This window comes from Gigantopelta aegis, chromosome 6 (assembly GCF_016097555.1).
Source record: "Gigantopelta aegis isolate Gae_Host chromosome 6, Gae_host_genome, whole genome shotgun sequence".
Lineage (NCBI taxonomy): Eukaryota > Metazoa > Mollusca > Gastropoda > Neomphalida > Peltospiridae > Gigantopelta > Gigantopelta aegis.
The window spans coordinates 81788898-81815763 of NC_054704.1; the positions used below are offsets into that span (position 1 = coordinate 81788898).

At 35.6% G+C, this 26866-nt stretch overlaps 1 protein-coding gene across 8 annotated transcripts in view; it reads left to right on the forward strand.

Moving 5' to 3' along the window:
• Positions 1 to 26866, forward strand: part of LOC121375047 — an 89543-nt gene that overhangs the window by 30062 nt on the left and 32615 nt on the right. For 7 of the 8 annotated variants that reach the window (XR_005958271.1, XM_041502258.1, XM_041502260.1 and 4 more), the window contains exons 2-3: positions 3883 to 3968; positions 25275 to 25395. Coding sequence is in view for 7 of the 8 variants with exons in the window: in XM_041502258.1 (XP_041358192.1) it covers positions 25344 to 25395 (52 nt within the window). In the remaining variant the exon portion in view is untranslated. The remainder of the gene's footprint in view (positions 1 to 3882; positions 3969 to 25274; positions 25396 to 26866) is intronic. The other variant, XM_041502259.1, reaches the window with a different exon arrangement.

The window sequence follows — 26866 nt, forward strand, 5'->3', positions numbered from 1 at the left end:
ATCTTGTTAGTAGCTGTAGTTAATAATGTGCTGAGGTGTGGTTAAAAAAATATTCCTTTCCTTTCCTTTCATTTTTGTCTAGTGACCTCAAACATTGAAGGATAGACTGTTTTTCGTTTGTCTCTGTCATGTTGATTTTGATAGGTCTTGTATTGTTGCAGGTGTGATAAGAATACTATAGCTTAGTGGTAGTTTTACCTGAAATATGATGGGTCCAAGATTGATTTACCCCATTGCTTTATAACTTAAACAACTAGTAGGCTGCCAGGATTGACTGAACTGCGGTTGGATACGGTGGGGGGTGTAGGTGATGGGATGCTGGGAGTTCTTTGGGGCTATATGCGTAGGCGGTTCGGCCTTAGGTTTTGTGTAGGGCCGGCTTCCCCTCCCTCCCAACCCTCACCTGGTCAAACCAATGTTTAAAATATGATTGGCAGCCCCTTTCCTCTTAACCTCCCATGGGCTTAATGAATATTGGTTAATAATTATTATTAATTTTAGACCAGCCCATCTAAATTTGCGCCGAAAATATATTATATTAATAATTTATATAGGTTAGGAATGTTGATATTTTTCTTTAAGGGCGCAGCCAAAACTTTTTAACTCCAACTCTCCCCTTTTTATACTTTTGGCGTTAATATTCAAAATTTCCCCTATTTGTTAGGTTATCCCTGTCCCAAGTCAGACCCCCGATCCTATCGGAGGCCGGACTCGGGATAGGCGTGTTTGAAACCCTAGTGGTATATGGACACGTTAAACCAGTTGCTAAGCTAAGCTAAGCTTTATAACTGGTATACATTTAAAAAGCAAGGTATGTGCTTTCCTGCCTATGGAAAAAATATATAAGTTTGTTTTGTTTAATGACACCACTAGAGCACATTGGTTTATTAATCATCGGCTATTGGATGTCATACATTTGTTAATTTGGATATACAGTCTTAGAGAAGAAACCCGCTACATTTTTTCATGGGATGCCGGGAGTTAGGGCATTCTTTGGGGCTATATGCGTAGGCGGTTCGGCCTTAGGTTTTGTGTAGGGCCGGCTTCCCCTCCCTCCCAACCCTCACCTGGTCAAACCAATGTTTAAAATATGATTGGCAGCCCCTTTCCTCTTAACCTCCCATGGGCTTAATGAATATTGGTTATTAATTATTATTAATTTTAGACCAGCCTATCTAAATTTGCGCCGAAAATATATTATATTAATAATTTATATAGGTTAGGAATGTTGATATTTTTCTTTAAGGGCGCAGCCAAAACCTTTTAACTCTAACTCTCCCCTTTTTATACTTTTGGAGTTAATATTCAAAATTTCCTCTATTTGTTAGGTTATCCCTGTCCCAAGTCAGACCCCCGATCCTATCGGAGGCCGGACTCGGGATAGGCGTGTTTGAAACCCTAGTGGTATATGGACACGTTAAACCAGTTACTAAGCTAAGCTAAGCTTTATAACTGGTATACATTTAAAAAGTAAGGTATGTGCTTTCCTGCCTATGGAAAAAATATATAAGTTTGTTTTGTTTAACGACACCACTAGAGCACATTGGTTTATTAATCATCGGCTATTGGATATCAAACATTTGTTAATTTCGATATACAGTCTTAGAGAAGAAACCCGCTACATTTTTTCATTAGTAGCAAGGGATCTTTTATATGCACCATCCCATAGACAGGATATACCAGTCGTGGTGTACTGGCTGGAGCAAGAAATAGCCCAATGGGCCCACCAATGGGGATCGATCCCAGACTGACCGCACATCAAAATATATAAGAGACCAGTTTTTGCCAAGTGAAATGAGTGGAATATATGCAGCAGCATTGGGTCCTTCCTTTTTCTCTAGACAAATCCACAGCTGTTTAGAATGGGAAATGCATCAGTTGGTCTGTGCACTCGGGGGATCAATCCTGTATGACCCACTGTACGTCTGAGCTACATCCCTTGCTATAGGCAGAAGTGCAAAGGCTTTGGAATCAAAATAGAGTGCTGTGATTTCTGTTACTAATTTCTTATAATTGCCGGAAAGCTTGTCAACCTATGAAGTTCTTGATTGCAAAAGGAAATATATTTCCCAGGAAGTCTTTTTAGGATTATTCCACCAGAAACTATATATAACCGAACACTAATAATTATGTTATAGTTAAATAAATTTATATCGGATCCAGATGTCTCAAGGCCATATCCATTATTATGTTTGATTTAAGCTAGTGGGAATTCTCTTAATTTTGTTTACTATTTAATGCACAGGCCTTCTATCACTTTTTCATATACTGGTTATACCAGCTGGGTCATACATATGTCCTAACCTAGGGAAAATGCACATAAAACACTTCTTCCAACTAATTAAAAATGTGTAACCTTTATGGTGACAGTTGGTTTTCTCACAGTTTGGAGCAAAGTGTAACAACTACCAAAATGTTTGCCAATGATTTTACGATGTAATAGGATTTCATTACACATGCTACTCCATAAAGATCATGCCAATGTTGATCTCACTGTATGTATGTATGTATGTATGTATGTATGTGTATATGTATGTGTATATATATATATATATATATAAAAAAGTTTGTTTTGTTTAACAACACCAGTAGAGCACATTGATTTATTAATCATCGGCTATTGAATGTCAAACATATGGTCATTTTGACATTTGTAGAGAGGAATCCCACTACATTTTTTCCCATTTAGCAAGGGGTCTTTTATATGCATCATCCCACAGACAGGATAGCACATACCACAGCCTTTGATATACAAGTAGTGGTGCACTGGCTGGAACGAGAAATAGGTATGTATATATTACAAGCACATGTTTGATTGCTTTTGAAATCCAGTGCTCCACGACTGGTATGTCAAAGGCCATGGATTGTGCTGTCCAGCCTGTGAGAAAGTGCATATAGATCCCTAGCTTGCAACTAATGGGAAAATGTAGCAGGTTTTCTTTGAAGACCAGTCAAAATTACATACATTTTGACATTCCAATAGCCAATGATTGATAAAAAAAAATTGTTTTGTTTAACGACACCACTAGAGTACATTGATTTATTAAATCAGTGCTCTAGTAGTGTCGTTAAACAAAACAAACGTTAACTTTGAATATTCCAGTAGCTTGGTGATACATATATACACGGGGCAGGATGTAGCCCAATGGTAAATTGCTTGCATGATACATAATCGGTATCGATCCCAATCGGTAGGTCCATGCATTGGGCTATTTCTCATTCCAGTCTGTGCACCACGACTGGTATATATCAAAGGCTATATGTGGTATGTTCTATAAAAGATCTCTTGCTGCTAATGGAAAAATATTCCAGGTTTCCTTTCTAAGACTACCAACATTACCAAATGTTTGACATGCAATAGCCAGTAATAAATAAATCAATGTGCTCTAGTGGTGTCAATAAACAAAACAAACTTTAACTTTATATAAACACACACACACACATTTATGTTACACCATGATTTTTGCACGCTTGAGTGAACTTCTTATTATCACTCTGACCCGATTTTCTTTGTAGACATTCTTTGTTTAATAGCAGCAGATTTTCGTCACATATCACTCAGGTAGAGTTGTCCATTGAGGCAACTATTCATGTGTGCTCATCCTATTAATCAAACACCATAGATTGTAGCATATATTTGTGGGGCCAACCGTGCCGGATTATATTTGTGGCCATACACATTATATAGCTACATACAGCCTTGAAACCAGATTGTCCGTAACCAGATGAAAACATTCGTCCCCTGACTGGCAGTCAGTATAGCAAGAGAAAAGGATATTGTCTTTATGCAGCTCTGTAGAATTTCTTTAGATGGATCCTTACAAGAAGCATTGATTGAATTTGTGAAGGAAATCATTATTCTTTTTGTTGTTTCAATTCCAGTGACGGAGGCTGCATGTTGTCAGGATTTCTTTAAGTACAACACCAATAAAGCAAGGATCACATTTGTGTAATGCAAGAGTTGAAGGGTATGTGATAATTTTTAAAGTTCAAGTATTTGAAGATTATTGTGAAACCTTTTGTCCTAGGGGTGGAATTTAGCTCAGTCGGTTGAATGCTCGCCCGAGGTGGTTGCCTTGCAGGATCAAACCATCTTGGTGGATTCATTCCACTGATTTTTTTGTTGTTGTTCCAACCAATGCACCACAACTGGTCAAAGGCCATGGTATGTGCTTTCCTGTCTTTGGGAAAGTGCACATGAAAGATCCCTTGCTGCTAATGGAAAAATGTAGCAGGTTTCCTCAATGCGCTCTAGTGGTGATGTTAAATAAAGGAAACTTTATATCAGCCATGTATTAAAGTTGCAGTCTTATTCTCCATCCATTCAATATATATTTTTACAATTGCAAAATACAAACAGATCTGCAGATATATTGTTAATTGCCTATGCAGGCTCTAGTGGTATCTAAATGAAATCAAAGAATGGTGCATTAGGGAAAGAAATACACAATTTATCATTTATTCCAAATGTTTAAATATTAAAAGTATTCCAATGTCTGCATCTGTAAGCAGCTATCTGTCTTAAAACTTTACTTCGTTGTTTTCCCCCACCAAATCATCTTAAGTTTAAAACAAATCTAGTTATAATAATTGATGCTGTAATGAAGCCGTGCCTCTTGCTGCATTGATTTTATAATCATGTAACAGATTTCTTTAAATATCTCATATAATTTAACAGATTTCAATTTTTAGTCTTGTAGTTTTTAGTTTTGATTTGTCAATATTTTACTGGTTTTGTCATGTCATTTGGATGCAAGCACTAACTTAGGATAGAACATGTGCAGTATTCTTGTTCTGAATTGTTTGGAGATGCTGAGTGAAAAAGTTCCAGAATTTTACATACATACATGTATAAAGTCTGACCCACAGGAAACACCTTTTTTCATCTATTGGGCTATTTCTCTTGCTCCAGCCAGTGCACCAGTTGGTATATCAAAGGCTGTGGTATGTGCTATCCTGTCTGTGGGATGATGCATATAAAAGATCCCTTGCTGTTAATCGAAAAGAGTAGCCCATGAAGCGGCGACAGTGGGTTTCCTCCCTCAGTATCTGTGTGGTCCTTAACCATATGTCCGACGCCATATAACCATAAATAAAATGTGTTGAGTGCATCGTTAAATAATTCCCTCCTTTTTTCATGCTATTGAATTGTACTACAAGTTATTTATTTCTGAGCCGATTGATTTGTAAACTGCATACAAAAATAGTATTTTGTGTTATTTCCAAGACACTTTTAGTTTTCTTCTTAATTCAAACCAAACTGAAATTATTTACAAGAACTTATTTATAGAATGCTGGGATGGACTATAGATGATGTAAACACTAACAATTTGGTTATGAACAATAGGAGTTCAAGAGCTAACTTGATACACTGGCTAATATTACCTATCAGGTTTCAGTGCATCTATGCATGTAGGGTCATACAATGGTTCTAATGCAGGTCCTAATTAATTAAGATCCCACTATCTTGGGCGGAGTGAAGCAGATATATTTAACGTGCTCATGTACCAGTAAGCTTTTGAGCATGTCTGGCTCGGTTCCCGCCACTGGATAGCCAGGGGCCTGATCCGAGACAGATCTATCTTAAGTATAGCTTGTATTTTTTATTTGATTATGTATGGGGTTTGGGGTTTTTGGTTTTGAGAACATGTTTTTTGTGCAATGTTGTTATTAATAACCAGCCTCGGTGATGTTGTGGTTAAGCCATCGGACATAAGACTGGTAGGTACTGGGTTCGCAGCCCGCTACTGGCTTCCACCTGGCGCGAGTTTTAACGACTCAGTGGGTAAGGTGTTAGATCACTACACTCTTCTCACTCACTAACCCTAACAATGAACAAATAACTCACTGTCCTGGACAGATAGCTGAGGTGTGTATCCAAGACGACGTGCTTGAACCTTAATTGAATATAAGCATGAAAATAAGTTGAAATGATTTTTTTTTATTAATAACTGGAAATGGGATGATTAATTAGGTCCCCATATAAAATGTAAAGGTTTTGAAAGTAATTTTGGGTTGTTTTACGGTAATTAGGTTTTAATGTCATTAGGGTGTAATGTAATTAGGTTTTAATGTCATTAGGGTGTAATGTAATTAGGTTTTAATGTCATTAGGGTGTAATTCTTCAGAAGATCTGTGGTGAATCAGTTTAGTGATCAACATAAGATAATTTTACTGACTTTGTTTTGGGCCCAGCATTTATCACTCTGACTGGTTCAATTTAAAATCCAGGGCCCCGTTGCACAAAATGATCTTAAATGCATAAATTAGTTATGCACATAATGTGATCTTTGCACTAAGATCACCTTAGATGCATAAGGTGGTTATGCACATAATGTGATCTTTGCACTAATATCACCTTGAATGCCTAAGGTGGTTATGCACATAAGGTGATCTTTGCACTAAGATCACCATAGATGCATAAAGTGGTTATGCACATAAGGTGATGTTTGCACTAAGATCACCATTAAATTAAAAAGATAAGGTGGTTATGCACATACGGTGATCTTAGTGCTATAATCGCTTCATGGAACAGGGCCCTGGTACGTATATATATAATTCATATCTTGTCAATGTGTATACTCTCAGTTCTTACTGTGCGCGCAGTTTTTTGCTTTTTAGCACAAACAGTAACAAGGTACTGGATGTAAATGTTCCTTTCTTCCGAATCCATGCAGCATGTCATCTCTTGTGCCCACTTGAAACAGCTTATTGTATACAAGCAGGTTTAGCATGCAAGTCTAAAGAAAAAAAACCTATTATCACCTTTTGTCAAACTGTGTGCTTAGGTTTTCAATGTGCTGTGTCATAAACTGCACTTCTGAGGAGGCGGCCATTTTCACAATATTGTTTTAATCACCACTCAGTTTTGAAGGTTATTTTAAAGTACATGTATGTAGAAAGTACATATGAATGTTTGTCTTATTACTTCATAAATACTGTACAGAAGATGACCTTTAGGCAATTATTTACTTGGACATGTTGATGGTATGTAAAACATGCAAGAGAAATGTAACATATATCCATGCTATTATATATATATATATACCCGGTATATACACACAATGTATATATAGACAGGTATTTTTGTTGTTGCTCAAATTACTTTTGTTTGCTGCCATTGCAGATGGTGTTACATTTAATTAAGGATTGTCTGTTACTTCATTTACATTCATCAGGGTATATATATACAAAATCATCTGCAAACTATGTGAATCAGTGAAGCCGTTTTCACATAAGTTTGCAGATGATTTTTTATTGTTAATACCCAGATGAACGTGAAAGAAATAACAGACAATACTTACAATCAAATGTTTATCATACTTGCTAATAATAACACTAAATAAAACTACATACTTTATTTTGAATTATTTTTGGTCCATAAACAATAACGCTCAATAAGACGACTTAACCATATAAAATGACATCATCAGATATGACATTCCCTGACAACGTAATTTTTATGTTCATTGAGGAATGAGCAATATCCTGTTGCTATGTCTGGAACAATAGGATGACATGTTGTAATGAATGTAACGGAAATTTAATTATTTAAGGATTGTCTGTTATATTGTCTGGTATATTGTCTGGTATATTGTCTGTTATATTGTCTGGTATATTGTCTGTTATATATTGTCTGGTATATTGTCTGGTATATTGTCTGTTATATTGTCTGGTATATTGTCTGGTATATTGTCTGTTATATTGTCTGGTATATTGTCTGGTATATTGTCTGTTATATTGTCTGGTATGCAGGGAACATTTTGTTTAGTATTGCGTACGATTTGCTACACAAATTTCAGAGATCACTACACAATTTTCAAACATTAAACAGTAGTTCCTAATCAAAATTCAAATGACATGAAAATATCACGAATCAGGATTTTGAAAACAAAATGTTCCATGGTATGAACAAAAAATAATCATCCACAAACTGATTAGCAAAGCCGTTCACACATAAGATGAATGTTGTTATTATTTGTGTTCATAAAAAATAACACTGTATTTATTTCTGTTGATTGGCCAGTTACTGTGTTATTTTACCATTTGAGAAAAACTGATTCATCAGTTTTGATTTTCTATCTTGGTCCTAAATGTTGGAGAATGTATGAAGTTGAAAGTAAATTAAGATAATAGTGTACAGACCACGGGTGTAGGGAGGTGCCAAAAAGTGTGTGTGTGTGGTGGTGGTGGGGGGACACACACATATATATAAATACATGTATAAATATATAAAAAAAATCATCATCCCCCCCCCCCCCCCCCCCCCCGCTTCCTATGCCAGTGCTGACTGCTGTAAGATCAATAAGGCTATGTGTAATTTCGCTTGTGCCTAATGAACTATCGTTTGGAGAAGTATATCATTTGTGGCCTAATGAGATAAAACCTGTAGGAAGAACTGAGCATTTTTTTTAAATATATATATGACAAGCAATCACATTTATACTGCAGCAGCACTCAATACTGATCATCTTGTGATGGCAATTTAGTACAGATAATAACAAAGTAATTGCCTGACATCGATAAAAAACACGCAGTTGCAAATCTAATACATTTTTGCAACAGGTTTGTCATAGGGCACTGCTTAGTTTTGCATGGAATTTTATGTTCACTTTTTTATATATATATATTTTTTCTAGTTATTATCAAATTTATATCCCACATAAAAATTATTTCACTCGGGACATAAAATAGAAATAAATTTGTTTTAGTTTATTAATTAATAATTGTCCCACATCTGTAATGTCAAGGCAATTATGTTAACTTTTTTTGCAGTTTTGAGTTCAGGCCTGTGTAAGGTTTCATACATGTGTATTAAATCTCTTATTTTTCAGTTGCATCGTGTAACTACATATTTACATGCTTGGTTGTAATGTTGTTGGTCTTAGAACTGTTTACTGAGGTCATGCAGTTAAGTTAAGTTTGTTTTGTTCAACAACACCACTAGAGCACCATTGTCTGACACCAATGTATCTTTCGTCCTGGGGTGGTGTTAAACATTCATTCATTCATTCCACTAAAGTACATTGATTTATTAATCATCGGCTATTGAATGTAATACAATAGGTCATTTTGACACTGAGGTCAAAAGTTTTGCCCATAACAGGCTTGCTTAAACAGTTTTCTAATGGAATTAAGCACATCAGCAATTAGGCATCAACTTATGTACCATTTCAGGTTCAGTTATATGTTATGCCTAATAGTGCGGGAGGGGGGGTGTGGCTTTCTCTAGGAGAAGTGGGTCATTGGATTAATTTCCCCTCTGGGTTTTTCTCATTCCAACCAGTGCTCTATTGATGATATATTATTATTATATTAAATATTATTTTGTCTGCAAAAAAGCACATATAAAAGATCATTGGTTGTTTGGTGCAGCCAATTTTGTTTTTCACACCCAAGACCAATTTAGTATTGCAATAACTATTTATTAGATACCAAATAGTCAGTTCAAAAGTATGTTGATGTTTTATTAAACAGACATTCCATTTTTTCTGGACAAAAGATTTTTTTTAAAAAGAAGAAAAGACTGTTGCAAATTCAAGTTGTGTAGTGGTTGGTGCTGTACCATAGCATATTTTAATAAATGTCACAGCTGTGACAAGAATGTAGTCTAATAACAGTTCTAACATGAGCATATATAGCCCCATACGAAATGTTCACTGAACCATGCAGCTTGTGGTGGTGTTGTTGAGATCAACATATTGATTTTGTATTTTCAGTTACATTTTATTTGGGGTCATACATAGAACAATGTACTGCAACAGAATATCTAAATTATCATCAAGGCTATATGTTTTACAGAGCCCAAGGTAAAAAAACAATCTGTTAATTGAAAAGTTCAAAAGATTGAGACTTGCAATGCCTTTAGACACAATTCCTTGTGCAAGAAATCATGTCAGTATAAAATGTCATCACAGTGTTATATTTATCAGTTATTACTCATTTGGGACACTGGGGCATAATAATGTAAGCTGTCAGTTGACGTCAATGGATTGCAATATATGGGTTGTCTGTCTGCATGGTTCTTAAAACACCATTCTTAGATGATAAATTGGATCTTGAATTATATATGTTGGTCTTGAACAAATATCAATTTTTCACTTACTGAAACTCATAACAGTAACAGTTCAATACACCATACACAGTGTTCGAAATAAGCACTTGTCTGTTAGTCCTGACAAGTGAAAATCTATTCGGACAAGCAAAATATGCCTTGGTGGTTGTCCAGTGGGGAAGTAAAAAAATGTCAGTGCAGTTTCATTTTGAACAATCACAGGAAAGTAGGTAACAAGTTTAACGTGCTCATATACCACTAGAGTTTCGAACACGCCATCTGATAAGGGTGCCTGAATCGGGACAGGAATTGAGCAATCACAAACATCATCCTGGTACTTGGATAAAACAATCCATTTATTTGGACAAGTGAAAATATTGGCAGACATATAGATTTCTAGATGTATTTGTTCAGTGGAGTAGTAATATTTTGTGATTATTTCTATCACTGCATACATATGTACTGATATCATTACATCCATTCAAAATATGTATTGTTTGGGTGGGTAGATTTTTGGATGGATGGATGGATGGACAGACGGACGGATGGACAGACAGATCAATAAGTGATGAATAAATTGATAGAGGTGAATAGATGGCAGGTATTGGGTGGTATTAGTATGCGTTGATGGTTGAACAGATGAATAGGTAGGATGAGGATGGGAAAATGATGTATTGGCAGATGGAAGGAATGTCAATAAATGTCATATATCCTGTTCCACTTCCATAATTTATATACGTACAGTGAAACCCCTGTCAATCAGACACCCAAGTGACCAAGTCAAAAGTCCAGTTTTTAGGGGAATTTGATATAATATTTTAAAAAGTACAGTGAAAAATGTCTAGTTTTTTTTAGAAATTCTGATTCTGGTTTTGAGAGATTTCATCATGTATATTTTTAGGCCATCCTGACACACTCTTTTGTACTTAGCTGATCTGTTGGTTGATATCTTATTATGTATATTTCTCATTTTTATATTGGACAAAAAAAGAAGAAGAAAAAAAGATGATGATGATGAAATTATGATTGAAAAAGAAAATAACACAAAAACAGTGATTGAAATATCACTGTCCCGACTGTTTTTCGTTGGTCAACATCACCACAGGCTTGTAGATCTTTTTGCCTGCATCGCATCGGACCGGCAATTATTTTGCATTTGTACCTTATGATCATGTTTGGTCCGTCAAGTTTTTATTATTTCTGGAGGAACTTGTAGCTTGCCTGGCCAAATGTTTGGCAGGAATTTCAGCTAGTTTTGACCCATGCAAAATAAATTGAAGTGAGTTGTGATGACTTCTATGAGTCATTCAGGTTATAGAGTAAAGATCATGTTTTACAGAGGTGAAGAAAGTACTAGTCCCCTCAATAAATGCAAATTAAAATTCTGACAGACGAGTTAAAAAATATAACCACCAGTCTGATGGACGACCTCATTTTCTGACTGACTGTGAAAGTAAATATTTTATTTTCCGTTGACACATGTGGCAGTTGTTTTGAATTGGCTGAAACCATTGAGAACAGTGGCGAAATAACATGTACTATATCATCTCTCTTCTGTGTAAGGTGGGATATAGCCCAGTGGTAAATAACATGTACTATATCATCTCTCTTCTGTGTAAGGTGGGATATAGCCCAGTGGTAAATAACATGTACTATATCATCTCTCTTCTGTGTAAGGTGGGATATAGCCCAGTGGTAAATAACATGTACTATATCATCTCTCTTCTGTGTAAGGTGGGATATAGCCCAGTGGTAAATAACATGTACTATATCATCTCTCTTCTGTGTAAGGTGGGATATAGCCCAGTGGTAAAGCCTGATGCACGGTCGATCTAGGATTGATCCCCATCAGTAGGATTATTGGCCATTTCTTGTTCCAGCCAGTGCACCACGACTGGTATAATCAAAGGATGTGGTATGTGCTATCCTGTCTATTGGATGGTGCATATAAAAGATCCTTTGCTACTAATGGAAAAATGTAGCGGTTTTCCTCTAAGATTATATGTCAAAATTACCAAACATTTGACATTTAATAGCCGATGATTAATAAATCAGTGTGCTCTAGTGGTGTTGTTAAACAAAACAAACTTTAACTTTAACTGTCTTATGTCTATTTACCCAGACTATAGTAGAAATTCATGTGGATTAATATAGTAACTTTTGATTGGTACTGGTTCAGCAGACTAGTGAGATATTTTCCACTTCTGCACCCCTGTTTTAGTCTTGACCCTATATGTATAGGGGACAATATTTTAAAAATGTTGATAATCAGAAGATGGTTAACATGATTTTTATTTAGGTAACCTATTTTTCGATTGTATGAATTTTATTTGTGAAACCTCAGACTTCAGTTGCCTCAAACTTCCATTGGAACCAGTTCTCTTCTGAAGTTTGAAACTTTTAATTTCAAAATGTGTAATTGTACACCATGTAACCAGTTGGCAGTTCACATGAATATAAAGTTGCATAACCAACACATGACCAGAGCACTGATTCACGAGAAATATTGTGCCCTGATGTACCTCTGTCATATCACAGGATAATATCTGCTATCAAATATAAATCACTGTTATCTGCTATCTTCATGGGTGTGGTCTTTCTGTTCACTTTTGGTAACCACATCTGTAGTTTGGGGTCATGATCACAGAGAGTTATTAAAAATTCATCAGTACTGTTGTCACGCATTTGACATTTATATATTTTTATGTGCCTCTGGACAGGACACTATATACTACTGTTTCAACCACCTGTTGCCATGGTACTGTAGGTCACATATTAAATTCCTGGAATGTAATCTACAAGTCAAATTGAATCTGTTTGGACTGTATTCTGATGTCATATGATAACTTTGAGCAGAACAGAACAAAAGGTTAGGAGAAGTATAAGCTGTCAGTGTGTGGTTGTTCCACAGAAACAAGGTAGCATATGTGTTGAAAGGTGAGATAAAGAACCTGATTAGCATAAATTTATAGCAATTTAGAGTTATCAGACCTTGAAATTAATAGCACATCTTGTGTTAAAATTTGCTTGACAATGTGAGCTACACAATATATATATATTATTTATTATTTATTATTATTATTATTATTTTTTTTTTATTACCCATATTGGCTGAGAGAAGTAGGGAAAGAAAAATAAATGATCTTTCTCTAGGGAAAGAAAATTACCCTCCCGCCCTAACTCCTAGATACGTTTTGACATCATAATCAGTGCTTCACTATAAGCTTTGACGTCACAACTGTTAAGCAACAACAAACAACCATACCTATTTTTTTATCCATGTCAACCACTAACTTAAGTCATCAGTGATATGTACATCACAGCTATGACACAACGCTGTCTCTTGTTCTCAACCAGCAAACTTGTTTCTAATAACAGTATCATTTGAAAATCTTCCATAAAATGATAAAGATTGATAATGGGTAATACAGTTTTCCACTAAATATGACCAAACTGAATACATAACCACCTATATATTTAAAGAATACCCAACTCACTACTTGGCAATACCAAAGGGTCGGGAAGGACAACATCAATTTACTCATGAACCTGAACGGTATATTGCCTCGTAGCTTGTTGAGTATTCTTTAAATATATAGGTGGTTGTGTATTTAGTTTTAGTGGAAAACTGTATTACCCATTATTAGTCTATAGCTTTGAGTTATGTTTAGTGGAAAACTGCAGCTTTGAGTCATGTTTAGTGGAAAACTGTAGCTTTGAGTCATGTTTAATGGAAAACTGCAGCTTTGAGATATGATAGTGGGAAACTTCAGCTCTAAGACATGCTTACTGGGTAACTGCAGCTTTAAGAGATAATTATTGGAAACTAGCTTTTACAGATTGCAAACTTCAGCTTTAAGATACAGGACTGACCATTTGAAAATAGTAGGACAGCAATCCATTGCTCTCCAGATGATAATTCCAAGTGAGAAATTCCAAATATTTTTTAAAATCTGACGGTGGAGGCAGTGAAGATGGCATCAACTTTTGCATTTAGCTCAATGTTAAATTTTGTGTTTAGCTCCATTTGTCAGATGTATAGTAAGAAACAGCAATTTTGAAATAATGTAATAAAAACTAAAGCTTTAGATCTAGGTAGGTAGGCAGGTAACTAGTTTTACGTGTTCATATACCACTAGGGTTTGGAGCACTCCCATCCCGAGTCTGATCTCTGATAAGAATATTTAGATCAGAGCCCTGACTCGGTATAGGACTTAAGCTTTAGAAGATGTTTGTTGGAAAACTGCAGCTTTAAGATTTTATTGTTTAGATTATCCATTTCCATACATTCAAAGTGTTTTTAATATCATAAAATGCATTTCTCATATTTTAAAAAATGCACATGTGTGAGAAGTAACAGTTATGGAGTCAAGTTTTAGTCTATTTTTAGAGGGTATTTCACCATTTCAAAGTAACAGATTCATGTTTTACTCAATTGAAACTTTATCCAAATGTGTTACAGGTTTGTAGATTAAATAAATGTAGTGTTAATTTTTATGGGTTGAAACTAGGGTCTGTCCCTTTAAGAAATTTGTGGTAAGAAACTAGTTTTAAAGAGCTGTATAGAAGAAACTATGGCTTTAAGAGATGTGTAGTAAGAAAGTACAGCTTTAGAGATGTTTAATTAAAAACGGAAGCTTTAAAAGTTGTTTATTTGAAAACTGAAGCTTTAAAAGATATGGATATAGTAAGAAAGTACAGCTTTAAGACATATATATATATATATATATATATAGTAAAAAAACATACCAACCTATTAAGCTTTAAAACGTGTATAGTAAACAACTACAGCTGTAGGAGATGTTTATTGGGAAAACAACAGCTTTTAGAAATGTGTAGTAAGAAACAGCGGCTTTGAGAGATGTATTCACATAAAAGGTCATTCCTCTGAATTAATGTCATTGGATATGGTAATAAGTTGAGTGGATTGATTGTGCTCCAAGTATGTGTGATCAATCTAACTGTGGCTGTCCTCAGGTCAACAGTGGTGTTAATTACTCATGCATGACTCCAGGTGTGTGGCCTTAATTGTCTGAGGTCATTTCATACCTGACTGCCACTGAGCCCAGCTCCGGTCAGTCAGATGGGGATCTTGGTCAAGTATCAATAAACATCTTATCACTTGTGTTAGGTGATTCCATGGTGGACACCATGTCTGGAGTCAGGTGGATGTTGTATTCATGCCGGCTATGCTATACCAGTATGTCATCACTTGTGTTTACTTGTACTTGGATTAACTGGTGAACTTTTCAATCTGGAGATCTATAGGTAAACATTTGTTTATCACAAATCATGGATTATGTTACTGTATTATAGGTTTGCTTCTCGACTTAAGTCAACTTTTCTAAGGTGTGGTATATTGATGTGGAATTATATATACCCTGCAGTCAGTGTTTGTGGATCTTAGCAAAATAGATGACAAGATAAACCTATAAATATATACAGTATTTAGACATGTTAAAACTACATGTACATGTATGGTTGTGTAGCTGATATTTGATGTGAGTGTGGCATAACTTGTTTTCTTTTGTCTAATCTTTGCATTACATACTTTAACCTTTTTGAATAACATCATGGACTAAGCCTTTTCGAAACATCAATCTAATATACATTGTATAATTAAATTGATAGAAAGCAGTATGCTGTCACGCTATGTAAGGGTTAAATTTACCCAGTTAGATCTTTACTTTTTAAAAATATGTGCAAGTGTTATTCAATAATGGATAATGAACAGTTTCTAAATTAGATGCAAGATGTCAATGGTTTATTTCTGTCTGTTGGCAGATGCATATAAAACCCCCAATTTCTTACTGATAAAAGGCAGGATGGTTAAATCAAGTGATCATCGGAGGTGCTTACACCATAGGAGCAAACCTCATGAATGGGCCAATTGGGTTTTCCCCCATCACAGAAAGTGCCCCATGACTCATATATCAAATGTTGTGGTAAATGCTATCCTGTATGGAATTTTAAGGGCAAATAAAAGATTCTTTGCTGCTAATGGAAAAATGTAGCATGTTTCCTGTGAAGACCACCTGTAAGAATGACCAAATGTTTGATATCCAGTAGTCAGGTTTTCTGCCAGAGGGTAAAATGGGTATGGCGCCATACCCAGATTTTTTGGCAGATTAAAAAAAAAGAGTTACCTTTTGATAAAATTAATTACTCTTATCATTAATGTATGATTTTCTTAACCCTAACCCTAACCCTAAACTTAACCCATTTTCTTTCTGGGGGAGGCCTCCCATACTCCCTGTTGACTGTGGTTGTATTCAATTCCATAGTGCCGTACCCCAAAATTTCTTTCTGGCAGAAACACTGGTAGTCAATGATTAATTAATCAATATGCTCTAGTGAAGGTTTCTGAAAATTCTGAGACCGATAGTTTCGTTCGAGCATTGCTTGCATAAGTAGTTTGCATAACCCATTTTTCATTCACGCATTGAATTTATGACATCATTTACCTGATCATGATGAGTTGTGTAAAAACGAAATGGGTTACCTGAATTTGTTTTTCTGTAACTCATAAATGGTTTATGAAAATATTCAATTCTTAGAGGCCTATATAGTGGTGTCATTAAACAAAACAAACTTTTTAACTTTAACATTAGTGACAACTGAATAACAATAGTTAGAGCCTTCATGTGTATGTAGTGGCAACAAGATTCTTCTGCTTCCTTTTTTCCTTTTCTTTTTTTCTGTAATTACCAGGTAGATAATGTGTCCTAATGCTGCCAACTAAACAATATTATGGGGATCCAGTTTCGTCTTTTGTAATTCTTGAACTTTTATGACATTTTAATGTACCCATAGATATTCTGGATTTGTCTATAATTGCAATGGGGGGAAGAGTTTAAGCCACTGTGTGGATGTAACGTTATTCTCATCCTGGTAGTAAACCTCTTGCAAGTGGATCCCTTTGTTGAACAATAAGAAGGTCTGGACCAACAGCGTGGAAATAAGTTTCAGAATCTTCAAGAAGGGATTCTTGTAAAAATAATATATTGTATTTAACATGATTGAAATGCCAACTGGGAAGATATCCCTGAGATTACCTTTATGTGTTACCGGTTGATACCTGAGGTAGATACATCAGCAACCAGAGTCTTTTTGAAGTGGGAAAAAAACATTCAAAAAGTAATGACTAGGTTCTGGCATTCTGAACTAACTGATAGTACTTTCTTTGTGTTTGAAAGTCTCACCAAACTATCAGTTACAACTGACAGGTAAAAAATTGCCTGGGCAGTACAAAGACTTTGATGTGTTCATTTGTTTATGCTGTGGAATTTGACACTGTTCTCAGGTAAACAGGCTGTCCAGTAAGCCATTCGTTGGTGGATAATACGACTACATGTTATTGTATATATGTCATATTGATGTAAATTATTTGTAAACACGACCTGTATAAGCTGTTGTAAATGGCATATTGACATATAAGACATCACCCACCATGAGTCTGATTATAAAGTTAAAAGTTTCTTTAGGTCAATGACATCACTAGATCACATTGATTAATTAATCATCAGCTATTGGATATCAATAATTTGATATCTCTTGACACCTAAACTTCAGAAGAAACTACTATTGTTTTCCTTTAGCAGAAAAGGATATTTTATATGCACCTTCCAACAGACAGGGCAGTATATGTCATATGCTTTGTTATACCATTCATGTGACACTGGCTGGATTGAGAAAACATCTAATGGGTCCATTGAGGAGGTTCAATCCTATAATCCAAGAGAGTGATCCACCAATTAACCTGGATCTTGCCCATATGTTATATTATTTTTATAGAAAACATTTACTCAAAAGCTAGCAGTGAGTAGGGAGATAAAGGAAAAGAAGTACAGTAAAGTACACTTACAACGAACCTGTATAGAACGAACTGATCATAAAGTCCTGTTTTATCTCCCTGGCCGGCCTATACATTAATAACCAACTTATGCAAATGTGTACAATCACTACTGATATAACAAACTAACTAGCATGGTCCCTTTTGGTTCGTTATAAGAGTACTTTACTGTAATAGACTATTAGATTTTATATAATAAAGAATGAGAGCCTGCACTTCTCAAGTAGAAACATGACAGTATGGAATCGTGATAGACAGCTGACATGACAGAACACCACAGTGATCTGTTTACGGGAAACAAACATGACTCCAGAACAGGACATTGGCCTGTTGAGAACAAACTTAACAGCAGCATACAATGAAATTATATTTAGAAAAGCTGACATGAAAATATTATTATTCAGTGATATGTCATGTTCCTATGGAAGTAGATGATGGGCTGTTCAAGACGAACAAGAACATGGTGATGCCTTTTTCTTGAGCTAACAAACAAGACAACAGAACATGATGATGACCTTTTCTGGTGCTAACAAACATGACAACAGAACATGATGATGACCTTTTCTGGAGCTAACAAACAAGACAACAGAACATGATGATGACCTTTTCTGGAGCTAACAAACATGACAACAGAACATGATGATGACCTTTTCTGGTGCTAACAAACATGACAACAGAACATGATGACGACCTTTTCTGGAGATAACAAACATGACAACAGAACATGATGATGACCTGTTCGGGATAACAAACACTGGAACAGCACATTATAATGGTTTTTCAGGACAAATATGTTATTGTAACTTACATTTAATGTCTGTTCAGAATAAACTAGCTGCTAGTAGAACATGATTTTTATTTCAGGATAATACATGTTCACGGAATATCTTGATGACCTGTTTAAGATAACAAACATGATAATAGCTGGAACATGGTAATGGCTTTTTAGGACAGATATAACATCATAACTTAAAGATGGCTATCCTGTTTAGGATAAGATGTTGCACAACATAACATAAGATAACAGAAGAGATGGGATACACAAAAGGTACATGGTCTTAAAGCAAAATTTTGACAATAAATTGAAAATATATACAAGATAAATCTGTAAAATAACAGTCATACTGCATGATGTGTTCAGAACAAACATTACAGTAAGCACACTGTTCTTACAACACACACAGCAATTAAATAGGATGGCCTGTTCTAAATATCAGACATTCATGTAATTTGGAACATCATGGTGATCTGTTCAGGATGACAAATATAATTAATATAATTATTTTGAAAGCCTAGCTGTTGAGCCACAAACATGGCAGTAGACCTTCATGATGGTCTGTTAAACCCTGCCGGCAGTAATGTCAAATATGAAACATGAAACTGTTGATAGTAAAGCATAGTGGACTGTTCATGATAATAATATATATGTATGTAATATGTAGCAATGGCATGTTATAGATGATATGTACAATAGTAGAATATTATGATGACTTGTTCAGGACAACAAATATGATAACAAATCATGTTCTGATTGCAACAATAACAAAATAAAAAAAAAAGCAAAAAGAAAAGAAAGACCAGCAAGAACCCCTGTCCCCCAAAACCCCCTCAAACCCCCCCCCCCCCCTCCAAACCACAACTGAAAAATCTAAATTAATATTGTGGATCTTTGATACTTTTCATAGAAAAGTAAAGTGCATGTAGATCAGTGTAAAGTTAGCCACTTTTATCTATATTTGATTATTGCCTTACTACACCCATATGTTATTTTATGGCACACATACATCTGCTATCTATCTGCATTGGCCCATGGAGAGATAGAGAGAGAAGGAGAGGTGATGGATGAATTGATGGACATAGAGAAAAAGAGATGGGAGAGGAGAGGTGCGCACACACACACACACACACTTACTTTTCATACAAATTTTTGTGACTTTTGGCAGCCTTCTCTTAGAAGATCTTTTAAAACTAAGTGACTGTTGAATGTCAAATAACCAAAACACATTAGAAGTGTTTATCCATTTATCTATAGTGATTAATGTCACTTTCAGTGCAAACCATTTATTTTTAGCCTGCTAACACTGATAGCAATCTTGAGTTTGGTGTTCAGCTCTAGTTAATGATAATCACTGGTCTGTTTTCACCTTCAATTATGTCATTTTCTACACCATTTGTTGCCACGGTCTTGGCCATTGTCACGCAAAGAAAGACTACAGAATGTGAATGTAGTTTCGGCCTTTTTCTCACGACCCACTGTTTGATAGTTCAGTGTGTTTTTATGCTTTTCATCCAGTTCAGAGATTCTGCTCATTCGTAATATTAAATATAATTGTGTTGTGAGATTTTTTTTTGTACCGTACATGTTCTTAAATATTCTGTGACAAATCAGTATGGATTACCCGGTATATGAATATATATTCTCTCCCTACTCCCTTCTGTTTCTCCATACCCTCACCCTGTCTCTCTCTTTCTCTCTCTCTCTCTCTCTCTCTCTCTCTCTCTCTCTCTCTCTCTCTCTCTCTCTCTCTCTCTCTCTCTCTCTCTCTCTCTCTCTTTTTTCTCTCTCTCTCTCTTTTTTCTCTCTGTCTCACCCTCCCTCCCTTCCTCTCTCTTCTCTCTCTCTCCCTCTCTCGCTCTTCATCTCTCTCTCCTCTCTCCCTCCCTCTGCCCCCCTCTATCTCTCTGTGTGTGTCTCTGTATCTGTCCCTCTCTCAACAAATGTTTAACCCTTGTTCCCTTGTTCTATACGAATAAATCAATAAATCGCCTAGGATAGTGTGCTTATTAAAGCTACTGCTACCAGAAAGCAGCAAAGGATCTTTTATATGCACAGATAAGACAGTACATATAATGGCTGTTGATGTACCAATCATGGGACAGTTGATGTACCAATCATGGGACAGTTGATTCTATGACCTCAGATGAAAGCTCTACCACCAAGCTCCATCCTCTCACACTACCCCTTCCATGGGTTTTGGGAGATGGCTGCAACTGGGGTTTGGGTCAGCTGTATATTAATTTGATTTTTAACTGGGGAGGCAGGGCATTATCTTCAGAATTGTGGGTGGCAGTTGCCCCTGGCCCCACTGGTTCTTACGCCTATGCCATTATCAACATTGTGTGCAATTTCCACAGGACAGCATGCTTGAACTTGAAATGGATGCAAGCATGAAATTAGGTAATATTATTATGATAAAATATTTCATTACACGAATGTGATGTTATCTGTTTAATAGCTATTAATATAAATATTTTAGTCACAAAATATCAAACACCCAGCTACAGGTACATTATAAGCTAGGTTGCTTTACAAGATTGTGTGGGTTGGGTGTAATTGGCATATCTTAAAGAGTACACGTTCTGCCATGCAGAGAAGACAGACCTGTTTGGCAAGATTTTACAGATAATGACAACTGCATGTTTACAGGTTCTACTTGTTTTTTCTTCGCCTTGCTAGTAAATGGTCAAAATAGTATTTTTTTAAAAGGAAAAAATTTAATATTTTAGCAGATTCAGTAATGTATGATATATGCTCATATATAAAACTTGCTTTCTATTCATCTCTGCCTTCAAAAATGGTAGAGAGTACTGGCAGAAAAGCTTTTTTAACAATCAAGAAATTAATAATTTATGTAAACTGAAGTATGCTGTAATATATGTTCATATATAACATAAGGCCTCAAGCTTTATATTAGTTAAACCTGAAAGAAAGTTTACATGTGCAAGCAGCCACCTCTGTTAACCAGACACCTATCCTAAGAGAACAACTGTCTTCATAAAGTGGTGTTTTCACATTACAGTTTTTGTAGTGGCTGTAAATGGTAATGTTTGAACCCAGAAATCGTAATGACTTCTGTAAGTACTACAAGTCGTGATGACATCATAGCAATTAGAACATGTTCCATTCCTTACTACAAATTGCAAGCTCTCAGCTAATCAAATCACATTAAAATATACCCATCAAGAGTTCAAGCTGTGCCTTTGCATTTTTTGTTTTGTTTACAAATACATGTACATTGTATATATTATCCAAATGTTAAGACTTTTGTGGACCATAAAACTGATATTGCACACAATGTGGTCCATTATAAGTTGTAGAAGCATCACAAGGGGTATATGGCTTTTTATGTACCCTCTTTTATGACTCTTTATGGGCCGAAGGTGAGGTGGTAAAAGAGCACACAGAGGGTACATAAAAAGCCATATACCCCGAGAGATGCTTCTACAACGAATTTATCTTGCCGACATGTTGAACCATATAGCCAAATAATCAAAATAACGCCAGACAATAATTGTTAATAATTTATTAACGGAGCTGTATCACACGGACGCGAACGGAACCACTTGCCAGTGACGAAAGATAGTTCCATCGATAAACGAGTTTTTAACTTCAAATGTTTGTAATATGAAATTGTCTGAAACAGATATTAATAAAAAATAAAAATAAATGTTTTTATCAGAAATGTATGTAGTAAAAGAGTTCAAGCTATGTAGTAAAAAAATTAAAATATTAAAAATAAAAACCAAGAATCGCTCATTAATACAGTAACACCATGACCATAATTAGGTGGCCGAGTTCAACATTGCAGCTTTTAAAAGTATTGAAATAGTGTATTTTATAGTAAAAATAAAATTAATTATGTATACTTGATTGATTATCAATATTATTTATAATCTAATTATTGCTTTAGCATTAACTGCAGTGGCTGGAAACTGTTGAAATTACATATGGGGTATAAGAGAATTTGGCTCCGCCCACAGGGGTATAAGGGATTTGTCCAACGGCAAACAACCAATGAGATTAAAGAATTTTACATGAAGGCGAGATAAAATAGTTTTATTACATAACATTAGTCAGTATTGTCTATGCATTAAAGTTTTTATTTCAATGGAAATATATACATGCTGTTATAAAATTTCTGCAAAATATGGTTAAACTGATGAGCTTAGTTTGAAGTAACAGAATTTTTCCACATAATATGATTTGAGTCAAGTCATTTCAACAAACATTTTAACATGAGAATGCCACTTAAGGTAACTTAGTAGTGTACAAAATAATGTAAAATATATAGTGCAAACTGATCTATAGGCTATTGAGTAGCTAAAACTCCCTTTATTTCACTGCCTAATACATATTTGACTGTAAATATGAATCGGTGTGTATATCTTTTTAAATGTAATAATAATTGCACATTTTAGCATATGTTTTGAGAATTACATTGTGCAATTGAATTAAGATATTTGCAAGATACATTCATCTGCACACAGGTGCTAACATGTTCAATCTTTACTGCATACCACCGAGTGCAGAGTTGAACAAGGTCATTTCAGTCCCATTAATAACATATAAATGTCTCTCTCCCTTTTGTAGCAACAATATGTGGTTAAACATGAATATATGTATATGTCAATAGAAAATCATGTTTGTAAATAGCAGCTCTGTCGATATCAAGAAGACTTGTCCTTTCGTACTTTGCATGACAGTGTATTCATTTCACTTGTTGTTTGCTCTGCTCATTCTGCAGACCTGCACTTTTCACAGTATAAAGAAGCTATTGTTTGTCTACAAGTAGACAGATATAGGCGAGTGTGTATTTAATGGCTTGTAAAAAGGACAAAGACGCTGCCTTACCCCTAATAATGATCTGCTTACCTAAAGGTGACTGTTATGACATGTAATTAACACTTGAGCAGAGCGGAACTCTTTTTACATGCTCATGTACCACTAAGTTTTTGAGCCTCTGGATAGCCACTTAAAATGTATATACTAACGATCAAAAGAAAGTAGATTGATCAGTTTTTAGAAAAGGTAAAAACAACACAAAACACAAGTTGGTGCAAGCGTTGTATTTTGAAAGTATAATCATTTGGCGATATAAGAAAACTGAATACACAATAATTGCCATCAAATATGTACCTTACAGTTCACAAACAGCAGTAGAGTTATAATGTGTAGATTTCCCATAAAAATGTTTCGGTATGCTTTCTTTTGATCATCGGTATATATTAACAATTGTCATATGACAGGACATGGCATACACAGTATATTACATGATATCTGTTTATTACACTTTGGGAAAGCTGTCCTGATACTGATCTGTTTGACTACCTGGTAAGAGTTACAGGTTAAATGTTAATGTTATGACATGTAATTAGCACTCAAAATGTTTGACTTCGTATGACAGGACATGGCATACACACTGTATTAAATCTATCTGTTTATTACGCCTTCAGGCAATTATGAATTATAGGTGAACGTTGGTACATGTATTAGCATATAAAATATTTGATACCATACCAAGGACACATGGCAGAAGAAATTATCCTCTATTCATAATTTACCAGCCTCGGTGGCGTCGTGGCAGGCCATCGGTCTACAGGCTAGTAGGTACTGGGTTCGGATCCCAGTCGAGGCATGGGATTTTTAATCCAGATACCGACTCCAAACCCTGAGTGAGTGCTCCGCAAGGCTCAATGGGTAGGTGTAAACCACTTGCACCGACCAGTGATCCATAACTGGTTCAACAAAGGCCATGGTTTGTGCTATCCTGCCTGTGGGAAGCGCAAATAAAAGATCCCTTGCTGCCTGTCGTAAAAAGAGTAGCCTATGTGGCGACAGCGGGTTTCCTCTAAAAAAAACAGTGTCAGAATGACCATATGTTTGACGTCCAATAGCCGATGATAAGATAAAAAATCAATGTGCTCTAGCGGCGTCGTTAAATAAAACAAACAAACTTTTTTTTACTATTCATAATTTAACAAAGAATATCAAAAGTATTACAATATATTTAGTTGTTTTTCCTCTCATAATAAATAAGATGAAAGAATATTTTCATATTTTAAACTGGCTATATGGTGTCTAATATGGTTATTTTGACACTTAAGAGAGATAGAGAGAAAGACGGATGGGGGGGGGGGGGGGTAGGAAGCGAGAAATTGAAAGAGAGAGACAGACAGACAGACAGAGCCTATGGGCTATTCCTACTGAAAAGTACCAAGGGATCATAGGATTCATCAACTTCAATGGACCCATTCCCCATCCCCCATCCTAGCTAGTGTCCCATGGCTGTGGTATCTGTTGTTCCGTCTATAAAAAAATAAATATATAAAAACTACATTTAAAAGATTAATTTGTACTGTACATGTACATGAATCACGTATGTATATCTGTTGGCAGTGTATATTACACCTCCCACTATCCAGATTAATTGTGGTTATTGCCATATGTGGTAGACACCAAATAGGTGTATTTTAAAGTGTGTTGAATGTTGTTATATATTCCTTTCCTTTCCTTCACTTTTGGCTTTTGTCATGTGACACTGTGAGATTTTACCTGACATTATTTTAACTGGATGTTGTGTTTTTCAGATGTGGTACATGATTATAGATGACGAGCCTGAGGCATAAGATCCTGTGACTAAGCGAAAAACCATCAGCATGGCCTCACGGGTGACCTTTGTTAGTGGGACGGCTGAAGTCAAACGGAGAGGTCAGTGTATTCAAACATGTAGCTTATAGGTAATACTGTATGTGCTGTCTTGTGATTGACACCGGCCTCGATGGTGTGGTGGTCAAGCCATCAGACAAGCTGGTAGGTACTGAGTTCGTATTCCACCCAGAGTGCGTTTAAAGTCAATGGGTAGGTATACGGCCATGACACCGACTTCTCTCTCACTAGCCACTATTTAAAGCAGGGTTTCTGCTAGAGGGTAAAACGGGTATGGCAAATATTTTGCAGAATATTTTTTTTTTTTAAGTTATAATTACTCTTATCATTACTGTATGATTTTCTTAACCCCAACCCTAAACTTAACCCATTTTCTTTCTGAGGGAGGCTCCCATTACCCTCTGTTGACTGTGGTTACCTAAAATTCCATAGCACCATACCCAAAAATTTCTTTCTGGCAGAAACACTGGCTAGCCACTAGCCCACTGTCCTGGACAGACAGCCCAGATAGCCGAGGTGTGTGCCACCTACAACATATTTGAACTGTAACTGGATAAAAGCATGAAAATAAATATATAAATAAAAATGTGACGGACATTGTTCATACAGAAAAGGATTGACATGGATTTAATCATTCCATACTGGGAATAGTTTCCATAAAATAACATCAGCATATTTCAAACAACCATACAAAAACTTACAACAGGAGGATATACATTTAACAAAATTCAGTCATGAGTTACTGGTGTATATATATATATATATATTGTTAACTACTATTGTTAACACAGATTTCTTTCTTACTGACTCGTTGTCCAGGACAGACAGTTCAGGTGTGTGCCAGGACAGCATGCTTGAACCTTAATTGAATATAAACACAGAAATAACTTAAAATGATTTTTAACAATGAGTTGTACTCAGTACATTATAAATATTTTTACACAACACCTACATGTGTTAAAGATCTTCTTTAGTCTTGTGGATAAGACTTAATATTTGAATGTTGTTTATATCTCTGTTGTTTTATAATGAATGAATGAATGAATGAATAAATGTTTCACAACTGCTTTATAAAGTCTTGTGGCGGCTGACATATTATATAGATGTTGTTTACATCTCTGCTGCTTTATAAAGTCTTGCGGTGAGACAATAATATTTGGATGTCATTGTGGTGTTTGTTGTCATATCGGCTTTGGCTCCATCTTCTTACGCCACGCTGTGCCAGTCTAAACAGACTGAGCAGATTAGAGCATCAGGTTAGAATTCCCACTTCAAGGCAGCACACAGCCATACAAAGCATTATCCCGGAGTGTGTGCCATGTTGACATGTTTTACCCAGGTTTTGATGGAAATAAAATCTGTTGACCCCCAAAAAACCAACCCCACCCCCCCCCCAAAGAAAAACCTCCAAACAAAAACAACATATATAGTGAAACCTGTTATCAGCAATCACTTGTTGATACATCCAAAAGTGGCCTTTTAAAGGGACATACCCTAGTTTCAACCCGTGAAA